At 48.0% G+C, this 16,313-nt stretch overlaps 2 protein-coding genes across 5 annotated transcripts; one reads left to right on the plus strand and one right to left on the minus strand.

Annotated features, from left to right (window-relative positions):
* Window positions 1-252: 252 nt before the first annotated feature.
* On the minus strand, window positions 253-12,406 carry LOC146345277 (uncharacterized). Its single transcript, XM_084859531.1, has 4 exons — window positions 12,086-12,406; window positions 8,151-8,277; window positions 7,584-7,697; window positions 253-6,963 (listed from the first exon to the last, which is right to left on the minus strand). Exons 1-4 carry the CDS (start codon window positions 12,107-12,109, stop codon window positions 4,916-4,918), a joined length of 2,313 nt encoding a protein of 770 aa, XP_084715657.1. The 5' UTR covers window positions 12,110-12,406; the 3' UTR covers window positions 253-4,915.
* LOC146345278 (zinc finger protein 746-like) lies at window positions 12,166-16,313 on the plus strand. 4 transcript variants are annotated; one of them, XM_084859542.1, is made up of 3 exons: window positions 12,166-13,675; window positions 14,294-14,370; window positions 15,649-16,313. In XM_084859542.1, the coding sequence occupies exons 1-3, from the start codon at window positions 13,617-13,619 to the stop codon at window positions 16,239-16,241; spliced, it is 729 nt and encodes a 242-aa protein (XP_084715668.1). In that variant the 5' UTR covers window positions 12,166-13,616; the 3' UTR covers window positions 16,242-16,313. The 4 variants fall into 4 exon arrangements, with proteins under 4 accessions (XP_084715668.1, XP_084715669.1, XP_084715671.1 ...); XM_084859543.1 differs by having other exon boundaries at window positions 12,173-13,675; window positions 15,458-16,305; XM_084859545.1 differs by having other exon boundaries at window positions 12,241-13,136; window positions 15,649-16,296.

Consider the following 16,313-nt stretch of genomic DNA (forward strand, 5'->3'; position numbering starts at 1 on the left):
ACGCTGGGCAGAATAAAATCTGTATCAGATGTTAAACCCTGCATATTTCAGCATGTTAAAAACATATTTCTACCTTGAGTCTATTTCCCGCCTCCCAGCTGAGTAGAGCAGAGCAGAGCAGAGGAAGCTGCTCCAGGGACTACAGAAGCAAGCAAGCTCCCAGAGAGCCAGTGGACAGGGGGAGCAAACAGGAGTCGGACAGGGGAGTTCGGCAGGGGAGGCCCCTAACATTTTTTTTCATTTATTTTTCTTGTAACACACAATCTATACCAGTGCTACTCTGTTGTTAACCTCCAGTGAAGAAAGGACAGAGCGCAGGCTATTCCAGTCCAATCAGGAACCTAGAAACATAAAAGGAATAGAGACTATGGTAGGAAAAGACTCTCCAGTGGTGGTGACCTGCAAGGTCTGTGCAATGTTAGTTTTCCTGCCTGAGATCAACATGGCCTACACCTGCAACAAGTGCAAGTTGATCACGCTGTTGGAACAGGAAGTAAGAGGACTGGAGCGGCGAGTGTTGACCCTCCAAGGAATAAGAGAACACGAAGAGTTCTTGGACAGAACAGTGGAACTACAGCAGCAAAGTGAAGAACAGAAGCTAGAAGAGCAACAGCAAGCTGAGGCAGAAGAGGAAAATGCTGAGGTGAGGAGAAATGAAGTAGAGGATACTCCTTGGAAAAGGTTGACAGGAGCAGAAGAAGCCACTCTGCACCAGAGGAGGCAGTAGAACTAGGGAACCGTTTCCAGGTACTTGAGGATGAGACTAGAGGACAGCCTGCAGAGGAAGAATTACAGGGGAACCTGCATGAGAGCGAGCAAGAGGCTGAAGGTCACTCAAGCAGAGGTGATGAAACCAAGGTCTACAACAAGAAGAGAACAGTAGTAGTAGTTGGAGACTCCTTGCTGCATGGGATCGAGACCCAGGTATGTTGCGAAGACCCGTAGACTCACCAAGTACTGTATGCTGTCTCCCGGGAGGACGGATTAGAGACGTGACTGAAGGGTTGCCTGCGCTCATAAAGCCCACTGACAGGTATCCCTTTCTTCTCATCCATGTGGGAACAAACGATACCGCCAAGCGGAGCTACGAAGAAATCACGTCAGACTTTGAAGCTTTGGGAAGGAAACTCAGGAACTTTGGGACCCAGATAGTTTTCTCATCCATCCTTACGGTAGTTAGAAAAGGGACAGAAAGGGAAAGAAAAATACTCCGGGTGAATGACTGGCTATGAAGGTGGTGCCGACGAGAGAGGATTCTGGGTCCATGGGCTATACTCCCTGGAAGATGGACTGTTGGCAATGGATGGGTTGCACCTCACAAGGGCTGGGAAGAATGTGTTTGGCCACAGCATGAAGAACTTCATCAGGAGGGCTTTAAACTGAATGCTACAGGGAAGGGAGACGTAAAGTTGGAGGTTAACACTGGACAAAGGCTCATGCCCCACAATGGAGAAAGCAGCTCTAATAGCACCCAATAATAGTCTTCACAAACGTGTAGGAAGAAAGCCAGACCATGAAGCACATGGTCTTCGATGTTGATATACTAATGCCCAGAGTATGGGAAACAAACAGAACGAACTTGAACTCTCAATACAGGAGGGAAATTTATAACTTGATAGGTATCACTGAGACTTGGTGGGATGACTCTCAGGACTGGAATACAGCAATTGAAGGATGTAACTTGTTCAAAAAGAACAGGAGGAACAGAAAGGGAGGTGGGGTTGCACTGTATGTGAAAAATACATATCTCTGCACAGAAATACAGGAGGAGGAGCTTGGTAGCCCCATCAAAAGCATCTGAGTTAAAATAAATGCAGCAAAGAATAAAAGGAACCTGGTGGTCGGAGTGTACTACCGGCCATCCAATCAAGGAGAAGATGAGGATGAAACTTTTGAAAAGCAAATTGCCAATGTTTTAAGGAAGCATGATGTAGTAGTAATGGGGGACTTCAATTTCCCCGATATTTGTTGGGAGACAAATTCTGCAAAACATGACCCCTCCAGGAAATTCCTGACTTGTGTGGCGGATAACTTCCTCCGACAGAAAGTAGAGGAAGGAACTAGAGGATCGGCTATCCTTGACTTGATCCTAACCAACAGAGATGACTTAGTGGATCAAGTAGCAGTTACAGGAACTCTGGGGGAAAGCGACCATGTTAGACTTGAGTTCTTGGTTCTAAAGGAAGCAAAAGCTGAGTGTAGCCAAACACGTACCCTGGATTTTAGGAAAGCTGATTTTAATAAAACTCAGAACAATGATCAGGAAGGTCCCATGGCAAGTGACTCTAACGAGAAAAGGAGGCCAAGATGGGTGGGAGTTTTTAGAAAAGGAAATTCTCAAGGCACAATTACAAACAATTTCAACAAGAAAAAAAGTTGGAAGACAACAGAAGAAGCCTATGTGGCTTCACAAAAAGCTTGGAGATGACCTGAAAACAAAAAAGGACACATATAGGAAGTGGAAAGAAGGCCAAGCAACAAAGGAAGAGTACAGGCAGGTAGCACAGAATTGCAGGGATGGTGTCAGGAAGGCTAAAGCTGGGAACGAGCTGAGGTTAGCGAGGAATGCTAAAAAGCAACAAAATGTTTTCTTTAGCTATGTGCATAGTAAAAGACAGAGGAAAGAAATGGTGGCTCAGCTATTAAATAAGGATGGCAAAATGATAACAGATGACAAAGAAAAGGCAGAAGTGCTCAATTCCTACTTTGGCTCAGTCTTCTCCCAAAAGAGGGTCTATGAGCTCCCTGGCAAAGGCGAAGTACAGGCTGAAGAAGCAGGACTGCAGCTTGAGATCGACAGGCATATGGTCAAGGAACACCTAATTACTTTGAATGAGTTCAAATCTTCAGGGCCAGATGAACTGCACCCTAGAGTAATAAAGGAACTGGCAGAAGAACTCTCAGAGCCACTGTCTATTATCTAAGAAATCATGGAGGACGGGGGAAGTGCCAGATGACTGGAGGAGGGCTAATGTTGTCCCTATCTTCAAAAAGGGTAAAAAGGAGGAACCTGGGAACTACAGACCAGTCAGCCTGACATCAATCCCTGGGAAAATTCTGGAGCCAGTGATACAGCAATCCATCTGTAAGCACCTTGAAAATAATGCAGTGATTACTCGAAGCCAACATGGATTTGTCAAGAACAAATCCTGCCAGACTAATCTCCTCTCATTTTTTGATCAAGTAACCTCCCTTGTGGACCGTAGGAATGCTGTGGACATCATATAACTCAACTTCAGCAAAGCTTTCGACAAAGTGCCCCATGATATCCTGATGAGCAAACTAGCTCAAAGTGGGCTAGATGAGACAACCATCAGGGGGAGCCACAGTTGGCTACAGAATCGGACTCCAAGAGTGCTCATCAATGGGACTTTCTCCAACTGGGGTGAGGTAACAAGTGGGGTACCGCAGGGCTCAGCACTGGGCCCAGTGCTCTTCCACATTTTTATTAATGACTTGGAGGAGGAGGTGCAGGGAATGCTGATCAAATCTGCAGATGACACAAAATTGGGCGGAATAGCTAATACTTTGGAAGACAGAAACAAAATTCAAGGTGATCTTGATAGACTGGAGTGCTGGGCAGAAAACAACAGAATGACATTTAATAGGGATAAATGCCAAGTTCTGCACCTAGGAAAAAGAAACCAAATGCACAGTTACAAGATGGGGGATACGTGGCTCAACAACACTATAAGCAAGAAGGATCTTGGAACTGTTGTCAATCACAAGCTGAATATGAGCCAACAACGTGATGTGGCTGCAAAAAAGGCCAATGCTATTTTGGGCTACATTAATAGAAGCATAGCTTCCAAATCCCAGGAAGTACTAGTTCTCCTCTACTCAGCACTGGTTAGGCCTTATCTGGAGTACTGTGTCCAGTTCTGGGCACCGCACTTTAAGAAGGATGCAGACAGGTTGGAGAGGGTTCAGAGGAGGGCAACAAAGATGATCAGGGGACTGGAAACAAAGCCCTACGAAAAGAGACTAAAAGAACTGGGCATGTTTATCCTTGAGAAGACTGAGGGGAGCTATGATAGCACTCTTCAAGTACTGGAAAGAGAGGAAGGCCAGGATCTCTTCTCGAACATCCCAGAGTGCAGGACACGGAATAATGGGCTCAAGTGACAGGAAGCCAGATTCCGGCTGAAGATCAGGAGAAACTTCCTGACTGTTAGAGCAATACCACAATGGAACCAATTACCTAGGGAGGTGCTGGGCTCTCCCACATTGGAGGCATTCAAGACGAGGCTGGACAGCCATCTGTCAAGGATGCTCTGACTTGGATTCCTGCAATGAGCAGGGGGCTGGACTCAATGGTCTTGTAGGCCCCTTCCAACCCTACTATTCTATGATTCTCTCCTTGTTAAGGAGCACATTAAATTAAAGAGAACTCCAGTATGTCTGTTACATTGAATATTGACATACAGTGAATATTGATAAATGTCAATAATACCAAATGGATTTCAAAAGTCAGTAAGATACACCAGTGAATGCTGACATTCATAAAATTTGTCTAGGATGATCAATGTTCACATGTGTGAACATCAACATTCAAATTTCATTATCCCAGGATAAGCGTTCACAGAATATATCGGAGGAGATGGGACCGTCCTAGAGGCAGCCACGAGTATGTCCATGTGGTGCATTGAGAAACTGAGCACGAACGGCCATTTTTCTTTACAGGAGAGGCACAGGTTGATGGCCACCAACAAGACTGTTGGGGCTTCTGGAGACATTATTCCATTTTGATCACGGCAGTTTGCCCTGAGTAGTCACAGAGGCTTCTGTTCTCACTTCCCCCGTTCCCATGACACCTCTCAGACAGGACGTGGCTCTGTTTCTTTAGCCATCCTCTCTTTCCCCTACTGCATGACGACTTGCCAGCCAGCAAACACCTCCCTTTCTCCAGAGGCAGTCACACACCCTCCTTGGCATGTATTTTCCAGTGTATGTTGAGATAACGACTGTGGATGAAACTCTTGCCACATTCAGCACATTGAAAAGGATATTCGCCTGTGTGCGCCCTGCGGTGCATTATCAGATGACCAAAGTAGGCAAAATCCTTCCCACAGTCTCTGCACTTAAAGGGCTTTGGGAAGCTATTCCGATACATCGGTTTATGCTTCCGTTTCCCTCCTGAGATGTGTTGCTTGAAGTGAAGGCGGCTCTTGGAAGGGATCCTCTCTCCATGCTTTGGATACGGGTACTTGGATGGAAAACCTCTGCCAGGCTGACTCATTTCTTCCTGATCGTGTGGCTGTGCCCCTGGTGTAATGTGAATTCTTTCTATCATGCAGCTGCAAGGCCTGGATCCGCCTATCTCCCTACACTTGAGACATTTGGAGAAATCCCCCTTATCCCTGTGGCTCTTGCAGTGTGAAACTGCTGTACTCTGGAAGTTGCATACCTTTCCACACAGAAGGCATTTGTACCTCACTCCCGCATGAAACGCCTGATGAATACGCAAGTAGCCTTTGGCAAAGCTCTTGCCACATTCACACTGATAAAGCGGATTCATTGTGCATGTTTTCCGAGCCGGCACGTCAAAGTCCTCCTGGGATGTGCCATTTTTACGGGTCTCTTCTTCCATGTGCATTTGACGGTGCTTCCAAAGGTTACTTCTGCTCCCCAATTTTTTCCCACAGTATAGACAATGGTAGCATTTTTCCTTTACGTGGCCCTTCAGGTGAGTGACCAGCTGCCACTTGTAAACAAACTTATCTCCACATTCCAGGCATTTGTGCAGCTTCTTTGTCACATAAGCTGTCTTGCGGCCACCCGAGCGGCCCTCAAGGCTGACACTTGTGCCATGCTTGGCAGCATCTGTTTGCTTCCCTGCTTCGTGCTTCCGCCGATGTTTGTGGAGCTTGAACTGAAGGACGAAGCACTTCCCACAGTCTGTGCAAGCGTGCTGAGCAGAGGTTTGCGAGGGAAGCTGAGAACTCCAGGAGGCACCCCGACTGCCCCCAAGGGCCGCTTGGTTAAGTTTTTGTTCCGCATCAACTTTCTGGGGCCATGAAAGGGGGGCCTGGGGGGTGCAATTTAACTCGCGTTTCAGCAGCCACTCCTTGTGGCAGTACCTGTAATGCACCTCAAGATTCACTTCTAACTTGAAGGGCAACCCACACTGCACACACGAATAGGGCTTCTCCTCTTCACTGTACGTTTCCTGCAACTGCTGCCCGTGGCCCTGTGAACCAGTCTTGCTACCACCCATGCTCTGCCCATGGTGGGATGCAAAATGCAGCAGGAGGGAACACTCACAGATGCAGTTCTTGCCACACGCAGCATGCTCAGGCAGTGCTTCCTCTAGGTGGCTCTCCTCATGCATCGCAAGATCACTTCGGTACATAAACACGTCCCCACACTGAGGACACGGCCAGGGCTTTGCTTCGTCATGGCCTTTCTGGTGTTGGAGGAGACCAAGGTATCTGCGGAAGCTCCCCCCACAGTCTGCACAACGGTGCAACCTGTCCAGTGCTTGACTCCCGTGGTGCATGCTCAGCCGATTCTCCCGAAAAGAGGCCTTCCCTCCCTCTACACACGCATGAAGGTGGGTCCTCTGGTGCATGCTCAGATGCGAGGTGCTAGGAAAACGCAGCCCACATTTAGGGCAAGGAAAGAACTCATTCTTCATGCTGATATTCTGATGTATCTGAAGCAGCGTTTTCAACCGGAACCTCTTGCCACACTCGCCACATTTATACCGCTTTGGTGCTGTGACTGTCCTCTGGGAATGGGTAGAAGTGGCCAAGCCTTGTCCACCTTTTTTATATTCTGTGTGTGGAAAAGGCTCCTCTTTAGTAGGGTTTCCTTGCTTGCCTACTGCCAAGTCCAAATGCTCAGTTTCCCTCACATTGCCATCTTGAGCTGTGCCTTTCTTCACTCTCTCACATATCGTCTTGACAGATCCCAGCCGTTCGGTATGTTTGTTACGGCACGTCTGTGCAGCTCTGCCATTTACTGGAATAAAAGGATAACCTGAAGTTATTACAGAGCTCAAAGGAACAGGCCAGAGCCACTGAGCTGGAATGAAATTGTGAAAGGGGAAGGGCACTGGTTCAGACTACCTTCTTGCATGAGTAAGCACAGCCCTGTGTGTTTAAACTAATTAAAACTTTATTCTGTGAACCTTAAGTCCAGATAGAGGTGGAACCAGTTAGACTTCCACGAGTCCAGTACAGAGGGAATGGGTTAAAGTAGCCTTCCTCAAGCTGGTGCCCTCGAGATGTGGTGGACTGCAACTCCCATCATTCCCAACCAGCATGGCCAATGGCACCACATCTGGAAGGCACCAGCTTCAGGAAGGCACGGTTAGCATATAACAGGAACTCCCTGCTGTCAAGCCCCTCATCCGAGCACCTGCCCCTTAGCCAAACACCTGCACGGTCATATTAAGAAAGCAAGAATTTGGTTGGATTAAGTCATGACATAAGCAGCTACACATTCTTGCAGATAATATGAATATCCGCAATTATAATTTGCAGCCAAGAGTTCCCCCTTTTGGTGTATTTGTGTAGATTTGGAGTGACACTCAGCCCACCCCAGACAGACCTCTTCCAGTTCTTTTCATTTCCACTCACTTGCACAAACAGTCCCAGCAGCGCCATTGGCTCTGGATTCCTGATTTCCTTTGACATTCAGGCGTTCACATTGTTCAACCCATGCCAAGATATCTGATTTGGTGACTGGATGTCCTGCTCACAGGAAAAGAGAGAACACAGTGCGGTAAGCAAAGCAAGATTGTAACAAAGGAGAAAACATTTAAATCAGTGGACCATTTTCTTAGTCTCCTTCTCCAGTTCCTCTTTCTCCTCCAGTTCCTCATTCAAAAATACAGCAAATTCTGAAAACCCAGCTTAGTTACTGCTGCTATATTCCCCAGTGTTACCATTTTATCAACACTGATCTGATATTTTTGGAGTGCAAAAAATTTTTTTTGGGTTGGAGATGAGAAGATTTCTGGCAATCAGCTGAAACAAAGTTCTAGGAACAATTTCCCTAGAGCAGTCATCGGGGGAAGTTGCAGTTACAGCACAAGACAACAAGGCTATTTGAGGACAGAAACGTTTGCAGTTTCTAATTTACAGAAAGCCGAATCACAATAATTGTGGATGTCTTTATTTCAGTGTAGGATTCTCTCTCCTTACCTGTAACGACCAAAGCTTCATAATTATCCGTCAACACTTCCCAGTACAGATCCTTCTGCCACTTCTCCAACATCATCCACTCGTCCTTGGAGAAATAAATAATGACATCCTCAAATTTCACTGGTGCCTGAAACAGAAAATGCTTCCATTTTAAAAGCAGAATGAGTCATTCCACTCTATGGTTGATAAAAACCAATGATTCTCTTTAAAAATCAGTTTTTAAAATTTAAATCAGATTTTGAAATTTTCTTAAAATAATTAGTAAAAAAAAGAGCCTAGGTCAAAGATATCATCATGAATACTAATTATACAACTTCTAATTCTATGAATATGTTAACAGCAGTTTATGGAGATGAGAGATAACCTGATCAGTTCTATTCTGCACTGCAGGTGGTGTAAAGAACTGCATGCTCTTTTGCGCATATGCGTGTGCTCTTGCCCTGTCTCTCGCTCTGTCTCTAGACCTTGGCCTCTAAGTGCAAAGACAGAGAAGGTCAATGAATAGAGAATTGGGGAGATGGAGTAGTTCTGAACGAGGAGGAGGAGTCTGGATATAAATGCAATGGGTAGGGTAGGGGAATAGAAACCAAAAGCGAAAGCAAAAGTGAATGGAACATGTTCATGCAGTCCTGACTCCCAAAGAAGCTTCTGCTGCATGTATCCTCCACTGTGTACCTACCTTCTAATGAAACCTACATCTCTGAATACCTATTATGGTTATATTAAACAATAACTTACTTCTACTAAAAAAGATGATTAAATAAAATCTTCCTCACTAGTGATTTAAACTGTGATCCAAATCATTAAAATTGAGTCCTTCAGAAAAGCGATTTAAAGCAATTTGATTTAAACCAAATCAACCCAGTTCCATTCACTGATCTGAGCTTAAAACAAAAACAAAAAAACACCACCATGGATTTTAAAACACATCCATGATGAAAGGGGGAAATTCCATGGAGCTGTGTTGTAAATAACATATGTGTATTTCTTGCTGAAGCAATAGGTTGAACTCATGAGAGTTTAGGCTGCATGCTGGGGAATCACATGATCGAATCTTTCCTGATAGAAAACATGTAAAATTCTAGCATATCAGGGAAAAAGCTAGGCTAGAATTTTACTAATGTGATTTATTTTTGAATGGGCAAGGAGAATGTCAGTCCTTCACAGTTTAAAAAAGCATACAACCTAGAAACAGCTTTTACCGCCTCATAAATGTTTCTATAGATTAGACCTTAATCATGCTCTAAACCCATGCAATTAGTTCCATGCTCCTGAGGGAAACTGTGACTTCCTTTAAAAGCACCCCCCCCCCCATCCCCTTCTCAATGCCACATAGCAAAGTGATTTGGAAAACCTCAGGGGCTCTTAAATAAGTTATTTGAATCTAGAACTGTATGTTTAAGCCTTAGCATTTTCATCCAACCTGAAGAAATGTTACTTGGAGCAGATTTTTTCAGCCAGGAAGTTGTCTTTGCAGAGTCACTGAAAATCTCCCCTGCCCTATGTACCCCTTGGGCAGAAAACTCATATACCATGACAAAAGGAAATAATTCCTGACCAAACAAAAATGAAGAACCGAGTTTGGTAGTTTAGTGAGAGTTGTAATTTCTGAGTGGTAGTAATTTGTTATCACTTGTACTGAGGCAAACATTTAAAAACAAAACTAACTCGCATAGTCCACATCAATTAGAGTAAACTATTACCTCCTGTTTCCTCATTCAAAATCTCTTGCTGTAAATTAGGATACCCATTTAACATATAGCCACAGAGGGAAGAGGTGTGGGGAAACATCCCTTTAAGTTCCCTGATGTACTCCCCAGAAGAATAGGAAAATGGATTAAATGGCAACTAATTCACACTTGGCCCTGTGAATCATACTTTTCCAGGCATGTTCAAGGATAGAGTGGAGGCTCAAAACAACATTAGAGATTCTAAGAAATTCCACCCAAAACCGCATGAGGTCAGATTGACTTGGTCAGCATTCCCCAACCTGGGGCCCTCATATGTGCTGGACTACAACTTTCATCATCCCAACCAGCATGGCCAATCCTGGACACCCTGAACTCCAACACTGTGCTCCAACACCCTGAGGCAGCATCCTAGAACAAACATTGCCTGAATAAAACATCATGCTCTTGCTGCTAGAAGTTGTCACATTTATCCCTGCCGACCCACCTTTTTCAGCCATTACCTTATGCTGACTGACTTCTTCCCATATTTTTATGTTATTTCCTTGTTATATTTATATCCTTCCTGCATGAGAAAGCATCAAGACAGCATACAGGCAGTTCTCAAAAACCAAAACAAAGTCAGCCATGTTGGCCCATAAGAAAAACGCCAAAATCCACAACTGGGCAATACCTTGAGTAGGACCAACCAGCTTATAAAACAGTGAGCAAGTTTTCAGGTTCTCCAAAACGCTCCTTCAGGCACGATGTTAAGCAATGGGGGGCGGGGGCAGGGGTAGAGGAGGGAGAGGAAACACTGACTTGCATGTTGGAGCGGGACATACTAAAACAAATGACAGTATTTGCCCATAGGGAAACCATGGATGCCCAGAGGGAGATCCTGAATGCCTATAGGGAAACATAGGCTTCTACTTGCCCATAGGGAAACCTGGGCTCCTACCTGCCCATGGGGAGATCCTGAATGCCCATAGGGAAACATAGGCTTCTACCTGCCTACAGCGAGATCCTGAATGCCCACAGGCAAGCCTATGCTTCCCTATGGGCATTCAGGATCTTCCTATGGGCAGGTAGAAGCCTATGCTTCCCTATGGGCATTCATACTTCCCCTATGGGCAAGTAGTGACATATGTTTTAGTACGTCCCTGTTGCAGCCATACAGTCTGTGCTGGTCCCAGTCTTGAGATAAGGTGCAGGAAGAGGTGGCAGCCTTGAAACTTAAATTAGTCTCCCCTAGATGCCTGCTATACAAAATTTCAGGCTGCACCTAGGGATGGTCAGCAGAGAAACACAAAAGGGCCAATTCACCATTTTGGATCTACAAAACCCAGCAGTTGCCCAAAATTGTCTCCAGCCTTTAAGTGCATTTTTCAGTAGTCCCCCATGCGGGGCACTGAATAGACCTGGACTGATTTTACTTAAACAAGATGGGTGCATCCTGTGCCTTCAGGCCAAACTCTGGGACCGAACATCCCTATTTCCCATCGAAGGCCTAAATGAGTAATAAACTAAACTTCCTTTAAAACCCAGCTACAATTCCTCCCCATACACACCTGCTTCTCAGACTGTCACAAAGTGCCATTGTAGGCCTGCTCTAAACATGCGGATGAATGAGGTGGTCAAGTCCTGAGCAAAATGGACAGTCCTGCTTCAAACGTCAGTTTTGGGTGTATGAGTGTGTGTGTGTGTGTGTGTGTGTGGTGGTGGCGGTGGCGTGCCATTTCCAAAACTTCTCCCATGTAAAAATAAAAATAAACCTCCAAGAAAACACACACATCCCCCCACCCCCGGCACACCAGACATGAAGTTTCGAGCCCAGTCACTCCCCGTTGAGCTATTTTTCTTCTTGCAGGGAGGACTAAGACTCCTTCCCCTGCCGCGCTTGTTGCCTCCTTGCAGGGAGTTCGCCTGCGCGTGTTTTTTAGGGCACAATCCTATGCATGTGAGACAGAAAAAAGCCCTGCAACCCCCCGCACCCCCCAGCCAGCTATGCGGTAGGGCTTTTTCTGTCTAAACGCGCCTAGGGTCGAGCCCTTAAAGCCTAAGGACGCACTATCAACCTGACTGCCCCGTCAGCGGTCTGAAACCGCGCAGCCCTCTGCGCCGCCATGGGGCTGTGCCACCCCCTGCCCCGGCTCAGACCAAGCGGCAGACCCGGGAAATCCAGCTCCGGCCGATGCCGGGCAGACAGCTTGCGAAGCGACCATCCCGCCGCCCCGGCGCACGAGGCTGCCCGGGGCGGCACCGTACCTGCGGGCTGCCGCCTCCGGCCATGGCGCCCGCCCGGCAGCCCCCGCCGCTCGCTTCGCTCGGCCGCAGCTCCGCCCGCCGGGGCGCACCGGGGCGTGGCCGGCGGGCGCTGCGCCTCGACGCGCTGCCCGGAGCGGAGGGACGGGCCGCCTCTCGGAGCGGGGCGGGAGGCGAAGCCAGCGCCCGGCCAGGCCGCGCCGCTCTGCGGAGCGCCCTCGGCCCCGAGCGCGCTGTGACGCCGCGCGCTGGCCGAACCGGACGGGGTTTTCGCCCCGTGTTTTTGGCAGCCTCCCATCCAGATCGCGACCCTAGCGTGGGAGGCAAGGGCAGGGGCTTCTAAGATCCAGATCGGGGCCCCTGCGCCTACCGTGGAGTAAAAACCAAGAGAGAGAGAGAGAAAAAGACGGATCTTCCAGACGCGGATTTAGGGCGCAGGCCTGTGCGCGTTTAGGCAGAAAAAAAGCCCTACCGCTCCCAAGATTATGGCTGGGGGATGCTAGGAGTTGTGGGGCGTTTTCTCTCTGAGCATCCTACAACTTTTCTGGCTAAAAGTTTGGAATGCTGGGAGTTGCCGGACTTTTTTCTGTCTAAACGTGCATAGGCTCGCACCCTATCTGTGTCGAGCAGCTGCATCTTTTTCTGCCTTCATTTTTACTCGAGAGTAGGCTCAACCCCCCCCCTCCCAAGCTAGGGTCACGTGGCTGGCTGGAAATGCTTGGGAATTGTAGGTCTTTTTTCTGGCTAAACAGGCATAGGGTTGCGCCCTTAAAGTAATGTCCGTTTTGGCCCCTAATAGTCATCAGGATGGTTACAGAGTGGCATTTCCACCATTCCCAACACCCAGGCCCAAGTTGCGATCCTACACACATGCTTACTTCAGTGGTGAATTCATGCTACACCACTGAATTCAGTGGAGCTTACTTCTGAGTAGACATGCCTGGGTTTGTGCTCCCAGGTCTTGGCAGCAGGGCTACACAGTCGGAGCGCCAACGTGGTATTTCTTCAGCAGTAAAGCGAGCACAGGGTTCCAGACTTTGGGGAACAAGCTGTGGTGTGTATAATGAGGCAGGGAAGGGTCTTGACAATGAGCTTATACTGAGCGGCGGTCAAGTGGCTGTTACTACTGGGCAAATGGTCAGTGGCGCCACTACTGCTGGACTTCAGGGCAGGACTCCAGGGTGCCATGGCCCAGGGGGCCCCAAATGATCACCCAGAGAAGGGCAGGTGATTGGGGGCAGCAGTAAACAGGCCCAACATCCACACCTGGGCCTGCCAAGCCCCACCAGTCCTGATGCAGCACGCCTCAGCATTCGTTCTTTTTATCGTTGGGCAGCCAGCCGAGCATCTACATGGTTACAGATGCTCGTTTCATTACTGTTTGTTTAAATATATCTTATCCTTTCCTGCAACAAAGTGGTGCTTCTTAAGTAAATGTGTTTAGCATCAGGGCAGGAGAATCATAGAATAGTAGGGTTGGAAGGGGCCTACAAGGCCATCGAGTCCAACCCCCTGCTCAGAGCATCCCTGACAAATGGCTGTCCAGCCTCGTCTTGAAGGCCTCCAGTGTGGGAGAGCCCACCACCTCCCCAGGTAATTGGTTCCATTGTCGTATTGCTCTTACAGTCAGGAAGTTTTTCCTGATGTTCAGCCGGAATCTGGCTTCCTGTCACTTGAGCCCATTCTTCCGTGTCCTGCACTCTGGGATGATCAAGAAGAGATCCTGGCCTTCTTCTCTGTGACAACCTTTCAAGTACTTGAAGAGTGCTATCGTATCTCCCCTCAGTCTTCTCTTCTCAAGGCTAAACATGCCCAGTTCTTTCAGTCTCTCTTCATAGGGCTTTGTTTCCAGTCCCCTGATCATCTTTGTTGCCCTCCTCTGAACCCTCTCCAGTTTGTCTGCATCCTTCTTAAAGTGTGGCGCCCAGAACTGGACACAGTAGTCCAGATGAGGCCTAACCAGTGCTGAGTAGAGGGGAACTAGGACTTCCCAGGATTTGGAAGGTATGCTTCTATTAATGCAGCCCAAAAGAGCATTTGCCTTTTTTGCAGCCATATCACATTGTTGGCTCATTGTTGGCTCCCTCTCTCAATCTCTCGCTCTGTTTTTGCCGTTCCCTGGACCAGCCCTTTTCCCGGCTCCCAGAGACCGCTTGGTGCTTCCCGCTTTCCATCCACTGATCCTTTCTTTGCATTTGTGTTTCCCTACAGAGTGGGACCCTGCCCCCCGTCCCTCCTACACAACCCAACACCAAGCAAAGGCTCAGCACCATGGCTAAATGGTCCAGGTGAGGACTGGCTTGCGTGAGGCAGAAGGTAGCAGGGGGCGGGGTGGTTGTTGCTGGGGGAAAACACAGAACCCAAAACTGAACCAGGGAAAGTGATGTCGACCTTGCCCCATCAGTGTGCAGGGTACTTTACACAGTGAAACATTAAAACAGCTCTCTGCATCAATGAGCTTCCAGTAACGTATCTGACAAGGGTAGCTATAGGCAGAGGGCTTTGGAGCATAGCTATGCTACACACGCAGAAAATATGCTTGGGTGGGATACTTCAGTGTGAGACCGTCATTTTGCCCAGCAGACATATAAAACAGCCTCCAGATGTGTTAGACTACAAGGCCCATTGTCTGCAGCCAGGTGATGGTTGCAGATGATTGGGACTGTAGTCCAACACATCTGGAGGGCCCTGGGTTGGGGAAGGTTATTGATGACAAAAACATGGATAACCTACAGTGTAAACTCGCATTGTTAAAACAGGCCTGTCTGTGCATTCCGGGATGGCGGCACTGTTGTTTCCCAGGCTCACATAGATGACCCTTGAAAGACATGTGTCTGTCATTCACACTTGTTGTGTTTGTTCTGGGTAACACCACGAAATATGCAGGAGACACTTCTGCATCAAGGACGCCTCCCTTCCCACACCTAACAGCAGCAGGACAATTTATGCAAAAGACGGACACTGGTACAGATGTTCTGCACTGATGTAATTTGCACAGATCACCACTCGGCTTTTAGTGGTGCACAATTTGGGTTGCGCGTATGTTCAGGCCTGGCCATGAAACTGGGGCCCAAGGGGAATGTTCTATAATATCAGGCTTGTGGAATAGTCTTGGGGTTTTGCTCTAGAACCCCAGGCCCCCTGACTGGCACCTGGTGCAAAACAGGGGCACAGGAGCTGCTGGGAGGCAGAGCCAGGCACAAAGTGCCGGGTCAGAGGGTGGCGTCAATTGCCTTCTACGCCCCATGAGCCACGCATGGGGATAATCACGTGTAAAAGTACACATCACCTCTGAGTTACTGCAGTTCAGGGATTCTAGCAGGCTCATGTTTTTAATGCTACTGTTATTGCTGTTCTTAAAAACTTGGGAATCAGAAAGCCGTGCAGTCTGAGGAGTGACGAGTCTGTCCGCACTTCAAGAGCTTCTGCTGATGCCCGTCTCTGAGTGCCTCTGGAGGGGAGGTGGATATCGAGTGAGGAGGGACCCTTTCAGATGTGTACCATTATTTTGCCGTGTTAGAGAACAAGATTCTCCTCTTCTTTTCCCATTCATCTTTTGGGAACAGTCCTCAAGATGGCGTTCGGAGGCACAGGACCCTCCGTTGGCCGAGGTCAGCTTCCCCAAAGAGACAGCCGCCATTTCTCTGTGGACAGTGGTAGGGGCCGTCCAAGCCATGGAGAGGACAGTGGAAGAGCAGGTCCTGCGGCTGTTGAGCCTGGAGCAGAGATCGGGACAGCTGAGAAGAGCTTTGCTGACTGCGAGAAGGCAGCAGCTGAGCTGGGAAGTCGGCTGGACAGCTGGTGGTCAGCACTGGGAACCGTCCTTCAGGAATATGGGCAGCTGCAGCGGAAGCTGGAGAACATGGAGAGCCTGCTGAAGAACTGGAACTTCTGGGTCCTGAGGGTTCCCGTGGGCACGACCGGAGAAGGTTCAAAGGCAAGTGGAGCCCTCTGGAACAGGGGCTTGCTCCAGTGGGAGGGGCACGAAGGATACTCTAGCCGCTACAGCCTAGAAAAGAGAGTGAACCAACTGTTCATCACATGGTTGGCTCATATTCAGCTTGTGATCGACAACAATTCCAAGATCCTTCTCGCTTGTAGTGTGGTTGAGCCACGTATCCCCCATCTTGTAACTGTGCATTTGGTTTCTTTTTCCTAGGTGCAGAACTTGGCATTTATCCCCATTAAATGTCATTCTGTTGTTTTCTGCCCAGCGCTCCAGTCTATCCAG

This window comes from Heloderma suspectum, chromosome 5, assembly GCF_057233095.1.
Source record: "Heloderma suspectum isolate Gila_16-S chromosome 5, 16-S_ref, whole genome shotgun sequence".
Lineage (NCBI taxonomy): Eukaryota > Metazoa > Chordata > Lepidosauria > Squamata > Helodermatidae > Heloderma > Heloderma suspectum.

What these genes read in the sequence shown, in the direction of transcription:
- LOC146345277 (XM_084859531.1), bottom strand. Translation starts at nt 12,109, where the DNA reads ATGGCCGGAGGCGGCAGCCCGCAG. An exon ending in CCGGAGGCGGCAGCCCGCAG is followed by an intron (nt 8,278 to 12,085) that starts GTACGGTGCCGC and finishes TTTCTGTTTCAG; the next exon opens with GCACCAGTGAAATTTGAGGA. An exon ending in TGCTGGGACTGTTTGTGCAA is followed by an intron (nt 6,964 to 7,583) that starts GTGAGTGGAAAT and finishes CTTTTATTCCAG; the next exon opens with TAAATGGCAGAGCTGCACAG.
- LOC146345278 (XM_084859542.1), top strand. Translation starts at nt 13,617, where the DNA reads ATGGCTGTCCAGCCTCGTCTTGAAGGCCTCCAGTGTGGGAGAGCCCAC. An exon ending in AGAGCCCACCACCTCCCCAG is followed by an intron (nt 13,676 to 14,293) that starts GTAATTGGTTCC and finishes GTTTCCCTACAG; the next exon opens with AGTGGGACCCTGCCCCCCGT. An exon ending in ACCATGGCTAAATGGTCCAG is followed by an intron (nt 14,371 to 15,648) that starts GTGAGGACTGGC and finishes TTTTGGGAACAG; the next exon opens with TCCTCAAGATGGCGTTCGGA.